The sequence below is a fragment of the Apis florea genome, unplaced genomic scaffold (genome assembly GCF_048593485.1).
Source record: "Apis florea isolate Af1SG1 unplaced genomic scaffold, ASM4859348v1 contig_3493_pilon, whole genome shotgun sequence".
Lineage (NCBI taxonomy): Eukaryota > Metazoa > Arthropoda > Insecta > Hymenoptera > Apidae > Apis > Apis florea.
In genome coordinates this window covers 3,369,856-3,392,556 of record NW_028256772.1, presented here as the reverse complement: position 1 = coordinate 3,392,556, position 22,701 = coordinate 3,369,856, and the positions used below count along the sequence as shown (strand labels likewise).

Here is a 22,701-nt window from a genome sequence, read left to right as displayed (position 1 = left end):
ATTATTTAGTAACTTTTATCTTGCATTAAACTGTCCTAGTTAAGTACACATGTATTATGTATTTAATGGATACGATGAATTATATAAAAAGAATTTTTTTAAACAATAAATCAATTTTGAGTAAGTTTCTCAGAAATTATTTCTATAGAAAATTATTTTTTTCTCAGAATGTTAGAAACTGTTTTATTGTTTCTTTCTTATTTCTTATTCAATAATTTAATAGTATTAACAATAATAATATATTTTATTTTATTAAATGTATTTATTTAGTTTATATATAATTTCGTGTAATAATATTATTTTATATAAATCTGTAAATGATTTAAAAATTTAAGAATTAATTCGGATTAAAAGCTTTTTGTTTCAGTGATAGCACAGCGACGTGCACGTGTGGTCCGCCATTTCTTTATTGGCATCGACTACCAGATACGCTTCAACTTGTGTCAAAAATTCGTGATACTATGATATTATCGGAGATAACACAAATATTTTCTTGAAAAATGTATGGTAATGGAAGGGAGTCATTTGACGAAAAAGAGTCATAAGGAGTGGCGTAAAATAGCGAAAAGAGAGCATCGGAGACGTCTGCGTCGTAAAGCGGCCGCTGAACGTGAAGCGAACGAGGAACAACTGAGGGCAGCACTTGTAAAAAGCGCGGAATATTTAAAGTGGTTAGAACAGTGTGAAATTGAGGAGAGGGAAAAAGAAGCTCGAGAAAAGGAAGAGCACGATCAAAGGGAAAAACAATGGTTAGAAGAAGAGGTCAGTTTATAAAACAATCAAAAGATATTTACGAAATTTTGATAAATTCTCTTTTGCAACTGCAAACTTCATTTTCCTTTTCTTTCTTTTTTATTTCAATATAAGAAAATTATTAACCAATTGATTGATATATCGCGTATGTTGTCATGTTATCGAAATTACTTTGTTTTCACGATCGATAGCATACGTTCGATTAATCATCATCGAATAATGTATCACTATTTCACAAGAATTTTTGCTATAACCCTGAAAATAATGTTAAAATGTGGATACCAAAGCCTGCTAGTTACTACATGGTTTCTATAAACTAAACAATCAAACTTACTTTAACAATAAACCGTATCCACAGTGTTTTATATTATATTTAATATTCTTAGGTAAAAGCACAAGAAGAATGGAAAATTCTACAAGAGAAAAAACAAAAAGCTCGACAGTTACAACTGGAACAGGAAGCGAAAATACGTCAAGAATTCGAAGCGAAACAGGAAGCAATTCGCAAAAAACAGGAAGAAGAAAAACGTAGAAGAGAAGAGGAGATTAGACAACGGGAACAGCTATTAAAAGAAATCGACGACTATATCGATAATGGGATCAAGACTCCGGAAGCCTTGCGAGAAGTTATCGATAGTCAACCTGGTAAAGAGCTTTGCCCCTTTTTTACAAAGACTGGTGCTTGCAGGTAAATAATATACAAGTCATTTTTTCTCTAATTATATAATATAATCTTTTTTAAGTATCATATTTATAAAGTCAAACACATATTTGTAGGTATGGTGATACTTGCTCAAGAAATCATCGTAGGGTATGTTTGAGCAAAGTGATACTAGTACCTAGTTTTTATACACATTTTTCCTTGGAGAAAAATTGCGCGGAATACGATACGGATATCGCACTCGAATTTGAAAGTTCAGAGACACGACAGCACTTTCGTGAATTCTACAAAGACGTAGTTCCTGAATTGGAATCATTTGGAAGGATAAAAACTTTAAAATATTGTTGTAATACCGAAGTTCATTTACGAGGAAACTTATATGTTGAATATTACACCGAAAGAGAAGCTGCCAGAGCTTTAAGAAGATTAAAAGGTCGATGGTATGCTGGTCGACAGCTCAATTGTGAATTTGTTAATTTGAAATCATGGAGGAGTGCTGTGTGTGGAATGTCGAAATGTCCTAAAGGAAGGGCTTGCAATTTTTTGCACACTTTTAAAAATCCTCATGACGAGTACGATATCAAAAGCCCACCGAGATGGGCAAAACAATTATCTTCATCCTCTCAAGATGTTACAAGCAATAAAAAAATCGAACATAGGTATTAAGGATTTGTTATTACGTATTATTATTTATCATACTATATATTATTATTGTATTTAATGTATATTATATATCCTAATATATATATAATATATAAATATAATATATATTGATATATTATTAATCTTTATATATATATATATTATTATTAATCTATATATATATATATATATATATATATATATATATATATAATATATAAATATAATATATATTGATATATTATTAATCTTTAATTTTTTTTTTTAGGAATAAATCAAAGTGGGAAGATGGCAGCGATGTAGAGAATGGTAAAAATTGGAGATGGTCTGAATCTCCGGAACCGGAGATAGAACACCGTTCGAAAACCGTTGAAAAACGTCACCATCATTCCGATGAAAGAGATTCTCGACAAAAATCGACGCGTGATAAATACGAGCAATCTGATAAAGATAGAGTTTCCGATGATGATGAAATACCTAGAAAACATCGTAGATCGAGTTCTAGACAAAAATTGAAAAGGTCCCGAAAATAACTATGTATTATATATTGATTATGATTAAAATTATTAATTTTTAAGAACCAAAGAGATGTTATAACTAATTATGGATATGTCGGTTTTAAGGAATGAAACTGAGAATATAGAACAAAATCGATATATCCATAATTATTATAATATTATTTTAGTTCTCGTAACGATTTTCATATCGTAAAATATTTAACAATAAAATGTTTCATACTTATCGCAATTTATTCTTTTTACGAATTTTAATTGTTAAGCATTGCTATTTTAGGTATTGAAATGAAAATAAAGCTATTTTAGGTATTATATCTGATACAAAACTGATATTTAATTCCTCTCTCTTCTCTCCTTCTCAAAAATCAATTTTTATTACAGAATTTTCAAGATGATTTTATAAATATACATACGTACATTGTTGGTGAAATATTGATCATGCTACATGAGACATATTTAAGTGATAGTTATTATCTTTCGAGTACCGATATCCTTGTTTACAATTCGATATTTTTTTTTTTTGATGGATCTATTACATATGCTTCTTGTCTTCAATCGGACAATGTCTTATCAGATAAATTTTTCCAATTTAATTTTAAAATCTCTGAGAGGAACTAATTATCTCGATATCGAGCAACAAAATAATCACGTAAAACACTTTATTCAACAGTGTTTCATAAATTGTTCCGCCGTTAAATAGATATATTTCAAATCGATATGAATTTTTTAAGTTCCCTATTTTTATTGTGTTGTATTTATCATCTCGGTCACGGTGTCGGTCTTCACGGATTTCATTTTCACGGTTTGGAAGAACCGCACTCTCTCAATAAAGCGATTCAGGAAAATATTACCGAAGCATGGATCCAGCAGCCCTTAGATCATTTCAATCCACGGGACAACCGTACTTGGTCGATGGTATACTCTATATATAGAATGAAATTACGATTTGAACAGACGATCTTACCCGTGTTTCTACATCTTGTGTTTCGACAGCGTTATCTTGAAAATTCAAGATTTTTCAAAGAAAATGGACCAATTTTGATCATGATCGGAGGAGAATGGGCAATATCTAGGGGCTTCTTAGAGGCTGGTTTAATGTACGAGCTTGCATCTAAATACAACGCGAGCATGTATTACACCGAGCATCGTTATTACGGCAAAAGTAAACCGACCAAGTATGAGTATTGCCTCTATCCACGAAAACGATACACATTTGCTACAATCAATCAAACAAAATCAAACAAAAATTTGATTCAAATTCTCGAATCTCGAATTTGACATTTTGATTTTTCATTCTGTATCAAGTGAACGATATTTAGATTTCTTCGTAAACAGTAAACTTTACTAATGTTTTTTTTTTTTTTTTTTTTAAATAGCGACACTAGTTCGAGAAACTTGCAGTATCTAAGCGTGGACCAAGCACTTGCCGATCTAGCGTACTTTATCAAAACGAAAAAGAAGGATGAAAATCGGCGAAATAGTACCGTAATTGTTTTTGGCGGATCTTACGCTGGAAGCGTGGCCTCTTGGGCTAGACTTAAGTATCCCCATCTCATTCAGGGTGCATTGGCCAGTAGCGCTCCAGTTCTCGCAAAACTCGATTTTAATGGTAAAGAATAAAACCTTGGATTTCGTTTTACAGGAGAAAAGAAGAACAATTTCTTCTTCTTCTTCTTTTTTTTTTAGAATATTACGAAGTCGTGACCGAATCACTGCGTAAACACAGTCAAAAATGCGTCGACGAAATAAAAACTGCGTTCGATGAAGTCGAGGAATTATTATACACCGAGGATGGCCCGCTAAGATTGAAACAATATTTCAAGTAATTGTCATTCGTTTATTTCATAGGGATAAATGAATTTAAATATGACATCTAAATTATACGTTATAGCTTGTGCGACGTGCCAAATGTAAAATCTTTCAACGATCTGGGACACTTTGGTAATCTTTTAGCAGAGGTACGGGTTTTCATTATCTCGAAATGAATTTGTTTCGAGAACAAGATATCGTTTAAATTAGAAAAAGTGTTAATATCTTATCTTAATATTAAATTTTATTGAATATTCAGAAATTCGCCAGCGTGGTACAGTACGATAAAGTAGAAAATGGCCGAAGTAAGATCGCCTCTTGCTGCGAGAACATGACCGCTTCATATTTGGGCAGCCCCATTCAGAGATTGGCGCATTTCGTGTCGAGGAAAGACAAGTGTTTGAAAAACAATTACGAAAAGTTTGTCACACTTTACAGGAACGAAACGTGGCACGCCCAATCCGATATAAGTAAGCACATTATACCATAATACATTGCCTCGTGAATTACTCGTTGCTTATAATTTTATTTTTTACATTAAATTAAATACAGTGAGACAGTGGTATTATCAGACGTGCACCGAATACGGTTATTACCAAACAACGAATTCAACGAAATCAATTTTTGGATCCTTATTTCCGTTGCTATATTTTACAAATATTTGCGAAGATTTATACGGCGAATAGTACGTCAAATATTTTCAACTATTTAAATATTTGTTTATCTTCAGAGATAAGATATATTGTTTGTCTTGCAGTTACAATGGCGAATTCTTAAATAGCAGGATTAAAAGAACAAATATAATGTATGGAGGATTACGGCCAGACTTGAGAAATGTAATATTTACAAATGGAGATATTGATCCGTGGCATGCTCTGTCCGTTCTTCAAGATTTAAATACATTTTCCCCGGCTGTGCTTATAAAAGGTAATATCAAGCATATTGTGATTTTTTTTGTTTTTTAAAAAGAGTTATTTTAAATCTATCGATCAATTGATAGATTCCTGTCTACTTCCAGGATCGTCTCACTGCCGCGATTTATACAGCGATTCAGATACGGATGTCGAGGATCTGACTCGAGCTAGAGCGAAGATACGTGAAATAATTGGAGGTTGGATCTCTTCTTAAACTTGCTCGCCCGATTACTTACTAAAATAAAAGAGATCCATTAATATAAGTGTAAGAAAAAATATATATATATATATATATTTATTTCCAAATATATATGTTATTTACAAACAACTAAAATGCAATGAACTTACAATAATTAACCGAGCGTAAAGTCTAATTTCGTTACAATTTCACTTATACAATTATTGGTTTAAAAAAATTTATCGGCCGCAAAATTGCATTGCATTGACGAGATCGAAATTTCACTGCCATTTTTTACACTGCCACGAGCAATATCTTAACGAGATTTCACATTTAATGACTACTTATAAAAAAGTTGATAACATTGTTTCCAATAGATAGAATAAGTTTACAATAGAATATCCAACTGGATTTCGATACATGGGTTATGCGCAGCCACCGATCAATGCGATCAGTCCACCTCGAGTTTCCTGAAAGAGCCTGTGATCCCGTACATGGTCGAATCGTTGGGCCCAATGTCGGAACACCCGAAACCCTGTTTCAAAGCCGAAACCGCCCCCTCTCGAGCCTTTTCCGAGTACAATTCCAAATTAACCCGCATTTTATCGTGGCTCAACAACGTTGGCGTCATGTCGAGCAATTCTTTCTTCCACAATTCTACAAAGTAACTTTTTTTTGTTACCTCCAAATTTCTTTCCCCATTATTCTCTACTCACCAGCTTGGAATGCACTTACCGATCATCTCTTTCATAGGCATCGTGCCACCGTACTCTTTGGGAAGCAAACTCGTGTCCATCTTGTGATTGATCGCTTCTTCGAGGCTTGTGTAAATTTTCACGCGTTTCTTTATTTTTTCAGAGATCAGTGACATACCAAAGTCGAGGGCAAATTTTAAAGATGGATGCGTGTTGATCGCGTGAACTTCCTTATGCCGCATCGGTATCGTCCGCTAAAAATTACCATACGCTCCTTTGAAAATTCTTCTTCTTCTTCGTGATTTACAACGCGTGATCGAACAACAGAAAGATGTCGTTCCAACCACGACATTGTTTTACGAGTTTTTATCGCGTGCAATAATTCGCGTTTCGACAATAGAAAAATGATGGCTCGTAACGGATTCGGATACCTCGCCATTTTTCACGATACGGACAGCCTCCTTGGGTGTGAAGAGGGTCAAGTGCGGAAAGCTAACACCGGCACCATCGGCGAAATGGACGAAACCTCGTACTTGGCTTTCCTCGTCTTCCATCAAACACTCGTAAGTGATCGCGTGAATTCTACACATATCAGCATTCGTGTACTTATGCGGATCAAAGACACCTGAAAGCACGTGGCAGAAAGTAAATATTGTTACGCGCGAACGAAACGTGTTTTGCAATTGCGCAACTCGTAAAATTCGTTCTCGTTTCTTTTTTTTTTTATCGTGCCTTCGTGTTTCCTCAGCATATTTTACGCGACAAAAATACGCACGGATATAAATAAACAGGTTGCATATCGTTCCGTTGCAATTTTTAAGAAACGTCACGTTTCGAAATGTAAAAAAAAAAAAAAAAAAAAAGTGAGGGGAAAGCAATCATGAAAACGATCATTGTCCACGACAGCCAAATTGGACTGAGTTTACCTGGTCTGGCAATTATAACACGTCGGCCTTTGGCATCGCGTCCGGGTGCAGCGAACAGGTATCTGCAAAATATGATTATACACTTGTTTCACACTTGTGTGTTACCCCCCCCCCGTTTCATCGATCTTACCCCAAAGACAACAGCTCCTCCATCGTTGGTTCCGTGATGTCCAAATTGTTGAAGGCAGGATGGTAGACCTGGCGCAGCAGCAAGTATCTCTCGATCGCTTCCTCCGCCATTGGGACGTTAAATTTTTTACACCTTAGGAATCTTAACAAAAATCGCGCGTCTGTCGAGCGAGAATCGCCGACAGATTAATTTGATCACGCGTGTCCACGTAACGAGGCGTTATCTTTTTTTTTTTAAAGATACCTTAAAAAGAAAAAAGGAAGGAAAAAAAACGATTCTCTCACCGAGACGACAATTCTGAATACGCGGATTCAATTTTATCCAGTTACGTATCTGCTCGAGGGCCTGGTCCCTGGTATTCTTATCCTCCCTCAGCTCCTCCTTCGAGATTTGCTGCGTCTCCTTCGAGAGGGTGCACTCGTATGCGTCCTCCGCTGTTACCCATTCGACCGCTGTTCCCATTCTCGTTAATATTTCGACCTTCGGCTTTTAAATTTTTATTATCCAAGTGCTCGTCGACCGCTCTGACAGATTCTGGAAAAAAATCATTTGTCATTTCGGAAAGTCCTGTTTAATTTTTATCCATTTTCAAGGATAATACTTGTGTCAAGGTCATTGCAGATATTTTCTTTCAGGTAAAAAACAAAAAAACCGTATATCCTTGGACGAACAGCTGACATTGCTCCCTCGACATCTCAGCCGCCGTAGCAAACAAGCGTTTTACTCGAAGAAACGAGTAAGTACGCTTTCTTTTGATCGCGTAACGCGTTTATGCATTCTCCCCGTAATTTCGTAAGGATTTGGTCAACAGTAATGTTAACGTTGATTTCATGACATAACAATTTCGTCTCTTTATGATATAATGCTCGACCAAGTATCCACGAATACCAGCCAAGTGTTACGTGTTCCGTGATAGCAACATGTGGTGAGTGACTAGTTTCGCAACCACTTTCTCCGATTATGTAATCGGCCAGTTGCGCGTCCATCTTTGTTCCCCGATATTGTACCGAGAGATCGGCCAACTCGATTATGTTTTCGACTTGTCCTTAATGCCGAGTGACAATTTTGAATCTCTCTTTGTTTTCTCACGATCCTCTCTTTCTAATCTGTGCTCGAAATCGAGCACAGGATCGAAATAGAAAGATAGGAAAATTTTTTAACATTTTTCACTCTGATTCGACGGTTTGTTTGAATAGTTAAATGAAAAAGTAGTTTAAACGAATATTTAATAATTTTCCTTTTTTTTTTTTTTTTTTCCCCTCGTTATATTATAGGTTGTCATCGACGCACGGTTTTTATTTATTTATATTATTTATTCGAGTCTCAATTTTGCGCGTGTACATTAACGAGCTAATAGGTTATCGAGTAACCAGAGAAATAAACCACTTCCGCGTAGAAAGTACTACTTATCGTATTATTACTGTTGAAGTACTATGATACCGCATGCCGTTCACCCCATACGCAGAAAGCATTATGTCAAACAGATCGAGTGATTTGCTTTTTCTTTTAATGCAATTGCAATCTGGATCGATTTTAAAATCGATAAAATGAAAGATCGTGGGAGAAAGTGATAATAAGTTTTGATAAATTTTTTCCCAAAAATGATAAAAAATCGAGAACGAAAGATTTTGAAAACGTGTGAGTACAATGTATATTTGTATATCACGTACTTCATTAATTATCGAAGTAAATAAAATATCATTGATGATCGATGATATTGAAAATATTACGTTTCATAGACTTCATATGCTTATTTTATAGATTCAATGTTACTAATTTGTTCCCGTACCCTTGGCCTTTAGAATTTCTGACCTCCGAAAACAAGGTCGGCATACAAATTGGCTTCTTGAAATTCCTGCGACATCGGTTTGACGAAGTAAGCACATCGAGAAAAACGATTGAACTGCTTCATCGCGCGACGTGATTAAAATTTGACACGCGTTGAATGAATTATCATGCGAATAATTGTTGTACGAGTAAGGTTTACTTTATAACGTAAGAGACCTTTTATGAGATATTAGGAGAAATTAATTTTTAAAAAAAAAAAAAAGTTGCGATTTTCGATGAATCAAAATTAAAATAAATTAATTTAAAAGAAGAAGATAAATCGAAAATTAAAATCTTTGACACGATGATAATACACTTAATGCAATTTGTTTGAAGATTTTTATCTTCAACGTTTATATAAATAAATCGCTCGATTTTTGAGAATTTTTTTAGAATTTGATTGTTAACGGGGAAAAAAATGTAATTAATTAAAAATTTATTACAGATAAATAATAGAATTATAGAAATATAACGTACCCGACGTAACGTAGTCGCGCAGGTGAACACTTGAAGGAGACTGCCTCCTCTTGACTACTGACCGCTCTTTTATAATTTCCAGTTACACCTTTCTTGTAGCTCCGCCTTCGATACCCTTGTGGTGGCTTATGCCGCCACATACAGAACAAAGAAATAAATATACGTTCAGGGACAAATTGATCCTTTTTTCTTATACTTTTCTTCTTTAAGTTAATCGATAATTTCGTCTTTTATTTCTGTAAATAAACGCGAGTAAACTGTCCTCTGTTTTTGCAATAAAGCATAAATATTGAATACCATAGTTCATCTAATTGCTCGTCTTTTATAGATGTAAGTAGACAAGCGTCGTCGTTCACTTAAACGATGCACGATAGTGGTTAATTTCGTAACGACCCTTTCTTTTTCTTTTGTACAAGTCTTGCAAAACTTCCGAAAATTGTAGTTTTGTCCAGTAATGAAAGTTAAATCCAAGTTATTTGTTAAATGTCATAATTTAAATTAAACGTATCGCTATACGAGGTATGATTGATTAATAGCAAATTTATTTTTTTCTTTTCTTTTCCAAAAATTGTATAATCGCATAATTATAAATATCGTAATCTTATTTTCTAATCATCACTGTATAATTCCACGTAACTGTTTCTACCTTACATCATCATTATACGTAACAGGAAATTATATATATATATTTTTTTTTTATTAGAAAATGTTTATTATTATTATACCAGAAATTTAGAAATATTAATTATTAACGTATCAGCTTTAAATATTAATAAATGTCAATTGTGATAAATGTTATATACACATTTAATCGTAATTCAAACGAGAAAGAAATATTATTGAAATATTCTCTGCACTGATTCTTGAAAAAGTTTTTCAAGAATCGAATGGAAGAAGAAAGTGTAATGAAAACAGAAGCATCATTTATTAAAGAATAAGCATTTTTAAAGTAAAAAGGAAAAACAAGGAATATATATATATATATATACAATTACGAATTAGATTGTTATGGTTTTGCATAACAGTAACGATTATACTGACATAAATAGTACGTAACAGTTGCTTCGGTGGTGTTTTCTTACTAAGCTTTGACACGCAATGATTCAAACATTTGCCATCAGAAAGTGAAATGTTACTGTATCCTCACAATTATATTCTGAAAGACAAGATACAATGTGGATATAACTTTTTATGGAATATTGTGTCACACGAATTGAAATATTATGAATCTTGAGAAAAATCGAAGATTTTGTTATATCCTTCATGATATGGTCAAATTGTATTCAATGTAATTTTATAACTGATAAAAAAAAAAACAATGTAAATGTACTGTTAAATTTCCAAAAAAATAAGTCGTATCATATTTAATGAAAAACTCGTATTTTCATATTCTTCATATGCATTATAATATATATAAAAAAATTATACATATATAATATAATTATACATTAATATATAATTAAAATATATTTACGTATAAATTTATATTAAGTTTATATTGATTTGAATTACAACTCTGAAAAAACAAATAAAAAATTAATTTTATTATGAATATTTGAGGATTTGCAATCCAAAATATAAAAATTAAGAAATTATTCATCATTATAATAAAAAGTGCTCTATTCATATTATTATGATATAAATATCAATTTTCGATTTTTACATCATTTTTCGAAGCAATCGTTGTTTTTATATATAAAAGAATAAGAATAAGAAACATAAAATCATAGATTTATTAATCTGACTTTTTGATAATGTCTTAATTAAAGGTTTGTTATATGAATATAATAGACTGTATCAAATTAGTACTCTCGATTGTTTATAAAAACCTATTACAAGAAAATCAATATTCCATAATCTATATATTTTTTTATGCAAATCTATGGATCGAATATAAGAATTACATAAGTATATATATTTTTTGTATGTATAAATATGATATCATTGTTGCATATTGGCAACAATTTGTAACTTGTATTAAAGATGATTTGAAAATAGAATCTATCGAATGGAATAATCGTATAATTATTTTATCGATGAAATATAGTGATCGATATTTTTTTTTCAAGAAAAAATTAATTTTCATGATTAACAATATTGCTATAAGAATCATATGCTAAGTTTAAAATATTTGTTTATTTTTTCATTGAAAAAAAAAACTAAAATACTTTATTTATACATTTCATTCTGTTTATTCTGATTAAAAAGTACATTTTCTTTCAAAATTATGGAAAATAAAATCTTGAATTTACATATATCAATTCTTGTTTAATGTAAAAAAATAATATAATTATATTTTTTCTTTAAATTTAAAATAATTTAATTTGTAATTCTGTATTATGTACTGTTTAATTGATATAAAAGTGATAACACTATATGAAATAATATATAAGAGAGATATTAATATAAAGATATATTAATTTATATTTGATTGATATTCAATAATTAGTTTATAAATGACAGCAATATTATATCTATTATAGAAACGTATAAAACATACAAATATTTCTTCTATTAATACAAAATATTAATTATCTTGAGCAAAATTTATAGATTTTAGTCTATCTTGAACATTTTCTTTTTTTTTCCTTAGAGAAAAGAAAATGTATATTTCAAAAAATTCATAATTGACCCTTAGTATTTACCAACAATTTGTACCTTAGCATAAGCTCCTTTGCAACCACTGCCAAACTGTAATAAACTTTCTTTGATTTCATTTATTTGATCCAATGTAAGTGTTAAATTACTAGCTGTTGCTGCTTCTATTATACAAGTCTCTAATGTTTCTTCACTCAAAGGTTGATAAGGAACAATTAAACTATCAATTTTTTTCCTAATCAATATTTCTTGAATTTTATTTGTACTTTGTATTAAATCTATTTTTCTTTCTAAGTTATCATTTATTTCTTCTACATTAAAAATTGCTATTACTGTAATAGATTTATCTTTTTTTTGACTTAGCACATCTAATATGTTAGAAAAGACATCCAAATCTTTTATTTTTAAATTTTCCATAATAAATAATTGATATGAAGGTAATGAATTTAACGTGTTCATATCCATAGAATAATCTAACAGTGCATCATATGTATGAATTGCTTTTCTAAAAGGAAAATGTTTTGCTATTGTATCGATAGTGTAAGATTTCCCAACTCCTGTTCCGCCTATAAGACATAAAACATTCAAATGAAAGTAATCTTGATTTAAATATTTAATAATTTGTGAAATTGCATTTTCCTGTCCATGTATTTTTTGCTGTAATTCTTGACTAGCTTTTGAGAAAATCATAGCACGAGAAGACAATGTGGGTACATCTAACAGTAATGCAAATATGATTGCAATTATTGGTAATATAGCTAAAGTTAAACAACCATAATAACACATATTTGTTTTTTTTTTTTGAGCAATTTTATTCTTCATTACTAATGGTCTGAACTTCTTTTTTATATTTTGATACGTCTTTTCATCTATAATTTTTGTAATATCTTCTGACACAGTATGTACTTCTTCACAATCATTTAATTTTGTGGATGATAAGTCTTCAACTTCTTTTTTGGTATCTGTCACATTTGTTGTTGTATTTTTTATAGGACAATACAAAGACTTTGACTCATTTATATTATTTGAACTAGAAGATATTTCATTTGATGCTTTGTTTAAAACAAATTTTGGTGCTTGTAATATATTACTACTTTTGGAAAATTGTCTATTAAGAGATTTATTCGGGCTATAATAAAATTCCATTGTTTGATAATTAATAACTCTATTGCCGGTTTGCGCAAATTCTGGTAAATTTATTTGTCTAAAATAAAAAAGAATATTAATTATTTATGTCATTTTGTTACCTGTACACAACAGTTCTTACTTTGAAGTTATATTTTCATTAAAAATTTGTTCATAACTATATTGTCTAACCAAGTTAGACTGACTTTTAGACCGATAAATTTGATTTAAACAAATTCGATGAGAAGATGGCGTTTCAGAATAATTAAGTGCTTCTGTTAATATTTTATCAGAATCTGAATCGAATAATTTTAATGCTGCAAAATGTTTTTCCATATCAATAGTTATATATAAATAATAATACTCAACTCAAATATTCAAATCGACAAATGTAACATAACCCCAATAATATTTTGTTTTTTTTTATTTTTGCATGTATTTAGTTTGTAGTTTTTTTTAGATTATATATTTTAAACAATTTACTAAAATAATATTATATTTTTATAAATTTCTAGTCTAGTAACATTAAAACAATAAAATTTAATTCCAATTAAAAATAAATAAATACTATCCATATAAAGCCAGCGTTACAATTCAAAATATTCTGTTTAAATAAACATAAGAAGATTGATGATAATCATATACTATATTTTAAATATGATTATCTACAATTGTAATTTTAATTATTAATTATTATTTTAAAAACATTATATAGAATTGTATATAATTATAATTTTTGGCAAATTTTTATTTTATATTGTATTGTATTATATTTGAATTTCAATCAACATTTGAATTTTTATAATAAACAACGTATATATATTATATTATAATGACAAGAAAACCAATAATTGCTAATAATGAAAAAACTTTTAAAAATTGCGCCTAGTTCAATTCGTACGTTCCGTTCATCAAATATATTCCTGCTGTTCAAGCTCAGTTTCTGCTCATGTATCGATGAGTGAAGGTTGAGTATTGTAGATATGATTATTTTGTATTTTCGTGATGTGACATTTCTCTGGTGAAAAATAATAAAAATGCAATCGAAACGATTAGTGATACAATGTCTTTGGACTATGACAATATTCGTATTAGTAACGGGTAGAATTCACAAACTTGAAATACGGGTTAGTACAAGCAATCTTCAGCAATAACGCGAGTATATTTACCAATTAGTTTATTAGAATTCTTTTGTTACGTCAATCGTTATTTAACCGGTCATAAAATTAATTGCGTTATACAGTTTCTGCATATAATACGATAAGTTTTAAGCTGCAAAAAAGTGATAAATTATGTAAACGAACAGTATATTGCAATATTATATCGACATTTACATTTTAAAATTACTATCTAAGCGATTGCAAGTATATTAAACAATATAAAAAATTTCTTCTTAATAAAAAATTAGATTATACATATAAATCATAATTAATGATTATCTATAAACTATCATTTCTGAAAAGAATTTCTTTTCTCGTTCCTTAGTTGTAGGTTACGGAACTTTTCTTTTCGCTTATATGTATGTGTTTATGAATGTTGTATGTTACAGAAAGATGTAAGGCGATATATTTCTCTTAGTACCTTTGGTTTCTATAAGGGAGGTACTCTCGATGTAAATTTAACAAACTTCAAAGCTGAACCTTTTGATGAGAATGCTGTGGTAAGTAATTAAGGACATATGACGTGAACATATTCACATAAAATTATTTCGTCATTCATTTATAGACACCTGTTTTCATTTTCCTTATCTCTAATTTACTATTGGAAAAATATTCGAAATTATTTCTGAATATCTATATTTAAACACATATGAAATATCATATGAAATTGTTGATAAAAATATATATATTTATACATTTATTTTAATGCCGTCACTTTAATTTAATCAACTATTGTTTCTCGAAAAATAGAATAAACTTATATAGGATATTGCATGTTAAATGCACAATCATTATTGTAAGACAATAATGGCTAAATACGTAAAACGGTTTCTTGTAAGCTCTCAAAGTATGAAAATTTGATTACCTAGAGTATTAAAATCAGACAAAAAATATGAAAAGTCATGAATTATTCTATAAAAATTATACTAAATGCTCTCGATAAAAATTCTTTCACTCTCTGATTAATATTTCTATTTTAGGGATTTAATAATATTTATTATTTTTTTTCAAACTATACATATTTTACTATAAAAATTACGTATATATGCTTATCAAATAACATTTCGATACATTTCGATATTTTCAAAAATTTGATATATCGTAATTTGATATTGATATATCGTAACATTTAATATTTCTATTATTTAAAAAAATTAAAAGTAAATTAAGGATACACAAATTAAGGATACTACATTATTTATTTTATTTTTAATATAAAATGTTTTAAATTTCCAATAAAGTATTTGATACCTAATACTTTAATGAGTCTTCTAATTATTATTTATTTAAAAATTGTTTAAATTCGTTTAATATCTTTATTTGTTTAACTTTGTAATTTGTATTTTTTATGATTCAGTTTGGATTCAGTTTAGATCGAACCTTGAGCGATGCAATGAATCCTTATTTAGACAGTCACCAAGAGAGATGTGTGCTCCAAGACATTTCGAGCGTCAAGCCGGATTTCGAACAGAGAAATGACAGCGCAGTCATATATTTCACAATGGACTTAAAGAACAATGTGTATGTATCGTTCGTTTGTAGATTGTATCTTGATACATTATTACACTTGTTTTATAAATTTGCTGATATAAACTAATATGAACAAATGTGTTTCAGGTTGAGAGTAAATTGTAGTCGAAACGTACATACCGCACATATTTACAAAGATTCCAGCAAAATATTAGTTTTTCGAGAAAAAAGGGATTCTTTTCCAAATAGATTTAGCGATGCCGTTCTTTTTCCACGAAGAAAACGTTATACTCCCTATGGTGAGTTGAAGTTTTTAATATGGTCAATTAATCTAATTAAACAAACTTAACTTTTATTTAATAAAGTTCCTATTGGAATCAAATATTACATCAATTATTCGAAATTTTAAAATTATTCAAAATTTTATTCGAATTCAGAATAAAATATCTGGTTAAATTCAATTATAAATATTGATTTCTTGTAAAATAACATTTAAAAAATATTAATATAAAAGAATAACGATGTTAATATGAAGGGATAAAGATTTAATACTTGTCTTAGTACTTACACTCTTAACTTTGGCAGGCATCCAAACGTAGGAAGTAGTCGCGGGAAATATCTTGTTGAATGGATAAAGTGTGACTTAGCGATACATTGAAATTTCCGCATATTTTATATTGTTCTACTAATTTGCATATACACACACACACACACACACACACACACACACACACACACACACACACACACACACACACACACACACACACACACACATATATATTTATTTCATAAAGATTTTGATTATATAAAATGAATAATATTTAAAAAATTGAAAAGATTATATTATTTTTATATACTTAAAAACAATTTTCATTTCTGTATAATCTATCTGTTACAATATAAAAATATATATAATACAAGATATATATCTTTGAATGATATATCTTTATCATATTGTAGCAATCACAAGAATTTAATATTACATCATAAAGATTAGAAATTATATCGAATGTACATGTAGTATACATTTCTTTGCACGATAAAAAAATAATGAATCATGTACGACCTGTCAATAAGATAATACAAATCGTCAAACATTTTCAATCAATTGTGTGTGTGTGTGTGTGTATATATATATATATATATGTATATCATTGAGCTTGTGTACTTATTTCATCTGACAGTTAACATTCAATTGATTATTCATTGAGAAAACATATCACAGAGAAACATATCAACACTGTGCAATGCTAAGGGCGAGATTGATTTTGACTTTAATGCGTCATACAATATTTATAAAAACATAATGATACGGCTTTCTAGTTTTCATAAAAGTTATAGAGTTCAATACTCTAATATATGCATATGTTGTTCAACATAAATTTCTTCAGCATTCAATGAACATTGTTTCCACGATTATGAAACTAAAAACGACTCTGATCGATATCTTATGGAATGTGGACCTGAAGCGACATCGGCGATCGAACACTACCGAGATGAGAGTCGCTATAATTAACATGACTCGTCCTCAATTTTATAAATAACTCGAAACTCAACTATTTTTGAAGGTTTGGTTAGGTAACTGTCTTCTACAGTAGTATATTTTATGGCAATGACATATGAATGAGATTATTGGCCCAAACTTGCGGCCAAAATTATACTCAATTAAGTTCTTTTGGTATACGTACAAAAAAAAAAAAACTCTTTCATGTACTTTTAGCATATGAAATTTTTTATAAATTTATATATTTATTTTCCCTTAAAAGTATTATTTATTGTTAATTTATTAACAATAAAATTTTTTTAGATATCGAAAGACTCAATGCCGAAGATGAATATGAATCCAGATCGGAAAGTAGCGCTTGTTCTTTAAATTTATCAATGACGGTACAGATTGTAAAAGGAGAAAGATATTATAATACAAGTTTTGCTATGTATGTCGCTACTGAAGAAGAAGAGGGTCTTTATAATCTTCATTTCCATAACTGTCCAAATTATAAATATGATTCTCAAGTTGCATTGGATTTCACGGTAAGATTCTTCTTCTTTTTTTTTTTTCACGATATTAATTGATTGAAAATATTAATAATATGTTATAACGAAATATAATTTACAGATACAAATATCGGAAATAAATAGTGGAAATTTTCTAAGTGCAGGAGAAATGCCTTTACCAGCTCTTTATTTTATGATGGCACTTTTATTTTTTTTGTCAGGATGTTTCTGGGTATATATCCTTAAAAAGAGCAAGTAAGAATTTTTTTTTTGAATTCCGAACAATATTTTTACAATTATGATAATATTTTTGTTCGTTTTTTAACATATTATTGTTTATTTAGGCATCCAGTTTTTAAAATTCATTATTTAATGGCGGTTTTGGTATATCTAAAATCAATGTCATTACTCTTCCATGGAATTAATTATCATTTTATTCAAACGAAAGGAGAACACGTTGCAGCTTGGGCAATCTTATATTATATTACACACTTGTTAAAAGGAGCCGTACTTTTTATAACAATCGTATTAATTGGTACTGGGTGGACATTTATTAAACATATTTTAGCTGATAAAGATAAGAAACTTTTTATGATCGCTATTCCATTACAAGTTAGTATGAAAAAAGATATTATAAAAAGGATCACCTAAATCACTTATGCAATTTAGCCGTTTTTCTCAATTTTTAATTATTTAACTAAAGTTTTCTTTCGTTTTTATTGTTTCATTACAAGTAAAAAATCAATTGGCAAAGATCGAAAAAATAATGTATTTTTAATAGTTTAAAAAAAAAAAGGCAAAACTGCTACTATTACATAGAATTTCGTTTATACGTATACAACCGTGATAGTATAAACATATGATCACTTCTTATCTTTGTTGATATAAACACATCGCATTACTAATACTACATATAACGGGTGAATCAGTCAAAAAGCTATTTAATTCTTTATGAATTGTAATAGACTTGAAATATCTGATTTAATCTAATACAAAACTTGAACATTCCATAAAAATTATCGCATATTTGTTAGTATCTATTTATAAGAGAACTTATATCCCTTCGGATTCTCGAAATGCGAAAATAAATATAAAACGATTTTTGAATGATAAAGAGATCGATATCTTCAGTTATTATAATTTCGATCGAAATCTTTTGCAGATGAGATCATTTAATGTTTATAAGAAAAAATAATAAATAGATAAGATATATATATAAATAAGAGAAGATATTTTAATTTTATCAAAATTATAATTTAAACATAGTAATCGCTAAATGATTATACATCATTCCAAATATTGCGCGAAAATTGAAATGCTTAAGATCGTTAAATTTGTTCTTTTATATCTTATAAGAATATTGAAAGAAATATAAGAATATATGCACTTTCATGTAAGAACATGATACGACAGATATTTAAGTGATCCTCTTTCTGTAATTGAATCAATTCTGTATTTAATATAGTGAAGAATAGAGTGATGGATAAATATCTTACAAATATTATTTTTTAGGTATTAGCAAACGTGGCAGAAATAATAATCGAAGAAAGTGAAGAAGGAGATATTGAATACAAAACGTGGCGAGATGTTTTTATTCTTGTGGACTTGCTTTGTTGTGGTGCTATTATATTTCCAGTAGTTTGGAGTATTAAACACGTAGAAGAAGCTGCGCATATAGATGGCAAGGCAGCTGTTAATTTACGCAAACTTAAGCTTTTTAAACATTTCTATATTATGATATTTTCTTATATTTACTTTACAAGAATTATAGTGTACTTACTTAAGGTATTTTTCATTGTTGCAATATAACATTTCCCGTTATTTCTTTTCATTGGTTAATTTGAAAAAGATTTTATTTTCGATATTGTATTTTATAGATTACAGTACCTTTTCAATATGAATGGTTAGATGAAATGTTCCGAGAAATGTCTACATATGTCTTTTTTGTCCTTACTGGGTATAAGTTCCGAGCAGCATCTGCAAATCCATATTTTACATTAACTAACGATGAGATTCAAGCTGATGAGGATGATGAGATGGATGTCGTGTGAGTATACATTTTATTTAATATTTTTTTATGTATTTAAAAAAATCTCATTATCATATTAAAGACAGTGCCATTTTTTTGAATTTGATTTTATTATTTTTTTATTTTTGTAAAAATTTTTTTATTTGATTAATTTGGTTTTGGAATTTTTTTATTCTATTATTTATATTTTATTATTTACATTTTGACCAGTTCTAATGTGACGATCTCAGTCTTTTTTCCAGTGTTTCTGGAGGTAGTGGTATCACTGAAGGTCTCAGTAAAGTTAGCAAAGTTCCGAAAGTTTTAAGGCCTGTGACTTCGGATATTCCATCTACTCAGGAGGAGAGAGACTGTTTATTTAATAAGACAGAAACTTCTCATGATTACCACTGAACAATGTAGAAGTTAGTCGTAATATAACAATTTCAGTATAAACTAACAAAAGTAAAAGACTCGTTTTTTGTCTTTTAATATTTTAAAACAGTGCCAGCAAAAGTAACACCCAGTGTGAACGAAGTTTAAAACCTCGAAGTCGAACGAAGACAAAAATACGTAGTTTAAGGTATCATCAATCTTTAAATTTGTTTTGTATATTTTGTACAACAGAAAAATTTTTTTTATTTATAAGAACACATATTGTGTTTCTTTTTTATATACTAAATTTGCGGTATATATTTTTAATTGATCTTAATTTGGATTTAATTTTACGTAGAAATCGTTCGGTTCAACACTTAATATCATTTTTTTTTTTTTTATATATTTCATTCCACAATAAATTTTGTTATATAAATACATATATCATCTGCTTCCCAAAATGTAACTGTAATTTGAAATTTAATGTAATTTATAATTACTTGTAGAAAATTATAGTTATTGGAAAAAATTAATATAGATGGTTTTAAAAGTTTAATGTTTTGGATACGCGGTATAATGTGATTATATGTTTAGAATCATACTTAAATGCAAGCTCAATGAGAGTAAATTCGTGTTTTGATATGCATCTTGCTGTAGCTGATTTTTCTTAGGCATTTAGTGAGATGGAGAAACATTTCCATTTGTGTTTCCCATGATAAACTTATTTCTTTTTGAAGGAAGGACTTGCGCTATGAGCGCTTTAGCAATCTTGTGATAATCGATGCACCAAATTCGGTGTGATCCATTTTTTGTAAAGCACTTGATAACCTTTTATATAGAGATAATTATTGTGTCAAGAAAAAAGTAATATGTTTTAAAATGTTTAATGTGTCCCATTATGAAATACTGTGGTTATTATTACTATTATATGTACTGTATACGCGTTATAGTGAATTATCGTTATATCTGTTATTATTAGTACTTTATTATATGTAATAAAAGGGACACGTAAAAAATGAAGTTGAAAAAAATAAAATGGATATTTTTATGAAATCTTTCGTTTCCCTCAAAACCATATTTCCATTTCCTATTACTTCTTTATAATTAAGAAATAGTTATAAAAATATTATTTAAACTTTAAATTTAATTTATTGATTTATTGATTTTATTGATTTTGAATTTATTGATTTTACTTATTAATAGATATACATATCTATAAAAAAAAAAGAAATAAATATTCGAAAATTATTTGAAAAAGTAAAAAATCGACTGATAAAAAATTTTGTCATATATGTATAAACATATGAAAAATTATGCGATAACTGATAATATTTTATAATAAATTATGAAACCATACCACTAATGGTGAACATATATAATCATTTAACATAGATTGTATTTATAGACATAATGAACATATTAAATATATTACAATAAAAAAAAAAAAAGCTGTATTGCTGAATCGAAATTTTGAAGGAACGGAAAATTGATAAAATTCTCAAATATAAAATTTTAATATTATATTTGATTAAATAAAATGTTTTAAAGTATTAAAAAAATTGCAAAGAAAAAATGTACTAAAAGTAACTTTTTATCTTAAATTTTTATATAATAAGAAAAGACTTTATTCATGATTTATTAAAAAATATAATTTTAATTTTAAATGTTACACTCTTATATTATGCTGTATCGATAATATTGAGAGTGACACTAAAATGGTAATGGTTTTAAAGTCCTCGACTCAAAGGATAAAAAAAAAAGTATGTTATATCTATCCTATCTTTCTGTAATTGCATCACTAGTACTGAAAGTATTTTTAAATTATATCAGTTTTTTTTATAATTGGTGAACTTTATAGTTTTCTTCTGCTTAAAAATAAAAATTATGTACAACAAATAATCTGCATAATAAATCAAGAGATAGATGTATATTTTAGGATATTTATATAGTCTTGATAATCCTAATTTCAAACAAAATGTTCGAGGAGAAATATTATCAAAAATTGATTTCTCAATTATCATTTAAATTTATATGCATTAAATACTGTTATATGTTCTTATATGTAGTTATGTTCAAAAAAAGTAGTATATCATTGATTCAGACGACGATGATAAATAAAAATCTAAATTTTTCAACAAAGATGCTTTCTCAAGGCGAATGTTCAAAAACTGTTCAATAACCTTTAGGATGGCTCGTTCACTATTTCAGCTCGTTCCATCTCCGATCCCGATACGACAGTCTCGCATTAATAAGATGGTATTGGATCGTAAGTTACGGAGTAAGTGTGTGAGTAATAAATTGTTCGACATAATCGTTCTAGCACAAGAGGGTGGAAAGATGAGTTTCAAACGCTTTGTACTTTCCAATGAATTGCAGAAATTCTAATAAAATCCTTCTTATTATTATTTCTTGTAAATTCCAATTATCATCATTTTCCTTT

General features: G+C 28.9%; 5 protein-coding genes across 13 annotated transcripts in view; 3 read left to right on the top strand and 2 right to left on the bottom strand.

The window, feature by feature from the left end:
* Positions 1–7: 7 nt before the first annotated feature.
* LOC100872219 (U2 small nuclear ribonucleoprotein auxiliary factor 35 kDa subunit-related protein 2) lies at positions 8–2,883 on the top strand. 3 transcript variants are annotated; one of them, XM_012486404.3, is made up of 5 exons: positions 8–120; positions 355–762; positions 1,140–1,441; positions 1,531–2,073; positions 2,325–2,883. In XM_012486404.3, the coding sequence occupies exons 2-5, from the start codon at positions 505–507 to the stop codon at positions 2,587–2,589; spliced, it is 1,368 nt and encodes a 455-aa protein (XP_012341858.2). In that variant the 5' UTR covers positions 8–120; positions 355–504; the 3' UTR covers positions 2,590–2,883. The 3 variants fall into 3 exon arrangements, with proteins under 3 accessions (XP_012341858.2, XP_012341860.2, XP_012341861.2); XM_012486406.3 differs by having other exon boundaries at positions 20–120; positions 368–762; XM_012486407.3 differs by lacking the exon at positions 8–120 and having other exon boundaries at positions 737–1,058.
* A 312-nt stretch (positions 2,884–3,195) lies between these two features.
* LOC100863334 (putative serine protease K12H4.7) lies at positions 3,196–5,628 on the top strand. Of its 2 annotated transcripts, XM_012486408.3 has the most exons (9): positions 3,196–3,486; positions 3,565–3,746; positions 3,948–4,180; positions 4,258–4,393; positions 4,463–4,529; positions 4,640–4,850; positions 4,933–5,065; positions 5,138–5,307; positions 5,399–5,628. In XM_012486408.3, the coding sequence occupies exons 1-9, from the start codon at positions 3,289–3,291 to the stop codon at positions 5,506–5,508; spliced, it is 1,440 nt and encodes a 479-aa protein (XP_012341862.2). In that variant the 5' UTR covers positions 3,196–3,288; the 3' UTR covers positions 5,509–5,628. The 2 variants fall into 2 exon arrangements, with proteins under 2 accessions (XP_012341862.2, XP_086768885.1); XM_086912759.1 differs by having other exon boundaries at positions 3,199–3,746.
* Positions 5,573–22,701, bottom strand: part of LOC100864519 (clavesin-2) — a 29,519-nt gene continuing 12,390 nt past the window's right edge. The window contains exons 1-7 of one of the 4 annotated variants that reach the window (XM_086912766.1): positions 16,449–16,482; positions 7,508–7,757; positions 7,224–7,383; positions 7,094–7,155; positions 6,599–6,792; positions 6,208–6,421; positions 5,573–6,129 (exon numbers count right to left, since the gene is read on the bottom strand). In XM_086912766.1, coding sequence (XP_086768892.1) covers positions 5,924–6,129; positions 6,208–6,421; positions 6,599–6,792; positions 7,094–7,155; positions 7,224–7,383; positions 7,508–7,685 — 1,014 coding nt within the window. In that variant the 5' untranslated portion in view covers positions 7,686–7,757; positions 16,449–16,482 and the 3' untranslated portion in view covers positions 5,573–5,923. Of the gene's footprint in view, positions 6,130–6,207; positions 6,422–6,598; positions 6,793–7,093; positions 7,156–7,223; positions 7,384–7,507; positions 7,758–7,824; positions 8,188–9,527; positions 9,826–16,448; positions 16,483–22,701 lie in introns of those variants that run through there. The other 3 variants (XM_003693465.4, XM_086912765.1, XM_086912767.1) reach the window with 3 other exon arrangements.
* Positions 11,696–14,071, bottom strand: LOC105735412 (uncharacterized). Of its 2 annotated transcripts, none has more exons than XM_012486400.3 (2): positions 13,393–14,071; positions 11,696–13,329 (listed from the first exon to the last, which is right to left on the bottom strand). In XM_012486400.3, the coding sequence occupies exons 1-2, from the start codon at positions 13,584–13,586 to the stop codon at positions 12,162–12,164; spliced, it is 1,362 nt and encodes a 453-aa protein (XP_012341854.2). In that variant the 5' UTR covers positions 13,587–14,071; the 3' UTR covers positions 11,696–12,161. The 2 variants fall into 2 exon arrangements, with proteins under 2 accessions (XP_012341854.2, XP_086768889.1); XM_086912763.1 differs by having other exon boundaries at positions 13,620–13,896.
* On the top strand, positions 13,987–21,314 carry LOC100866729 (protein GPR107). Of its 2 annotated transcripts, none has more exons than XM_003693479.4 (10): positions 13,987–14,377; positions 14,800–14,910; positions 15,768–15,931; positions 16,028–16,179; positions 17,691–17,914; positions 18,000–18,133; positions 18,223–18,490; positions 19,391–19,663; positions 19,756–19,925; positions 20,150–21,314. In XM_003693479.4, exons 1-10 carry the CDS (start codon positions 14,288–14,290, stop codon positions 20,298–20,300), a joined length of 1,737 nt encoding a protein of 578 aa, XP_003693527.2. In that variant the 5' UTR covers positions 13,987–14,287; the 3' UTR covers positions 20,301–21,314. The 2 variants fall into 2 exon arrangements, with proteins under 2 accessions (XP_003693527.2, XP_086768884.1); XM_086912758.1 differs by having other exon boundaries at positions 20,138–21,314.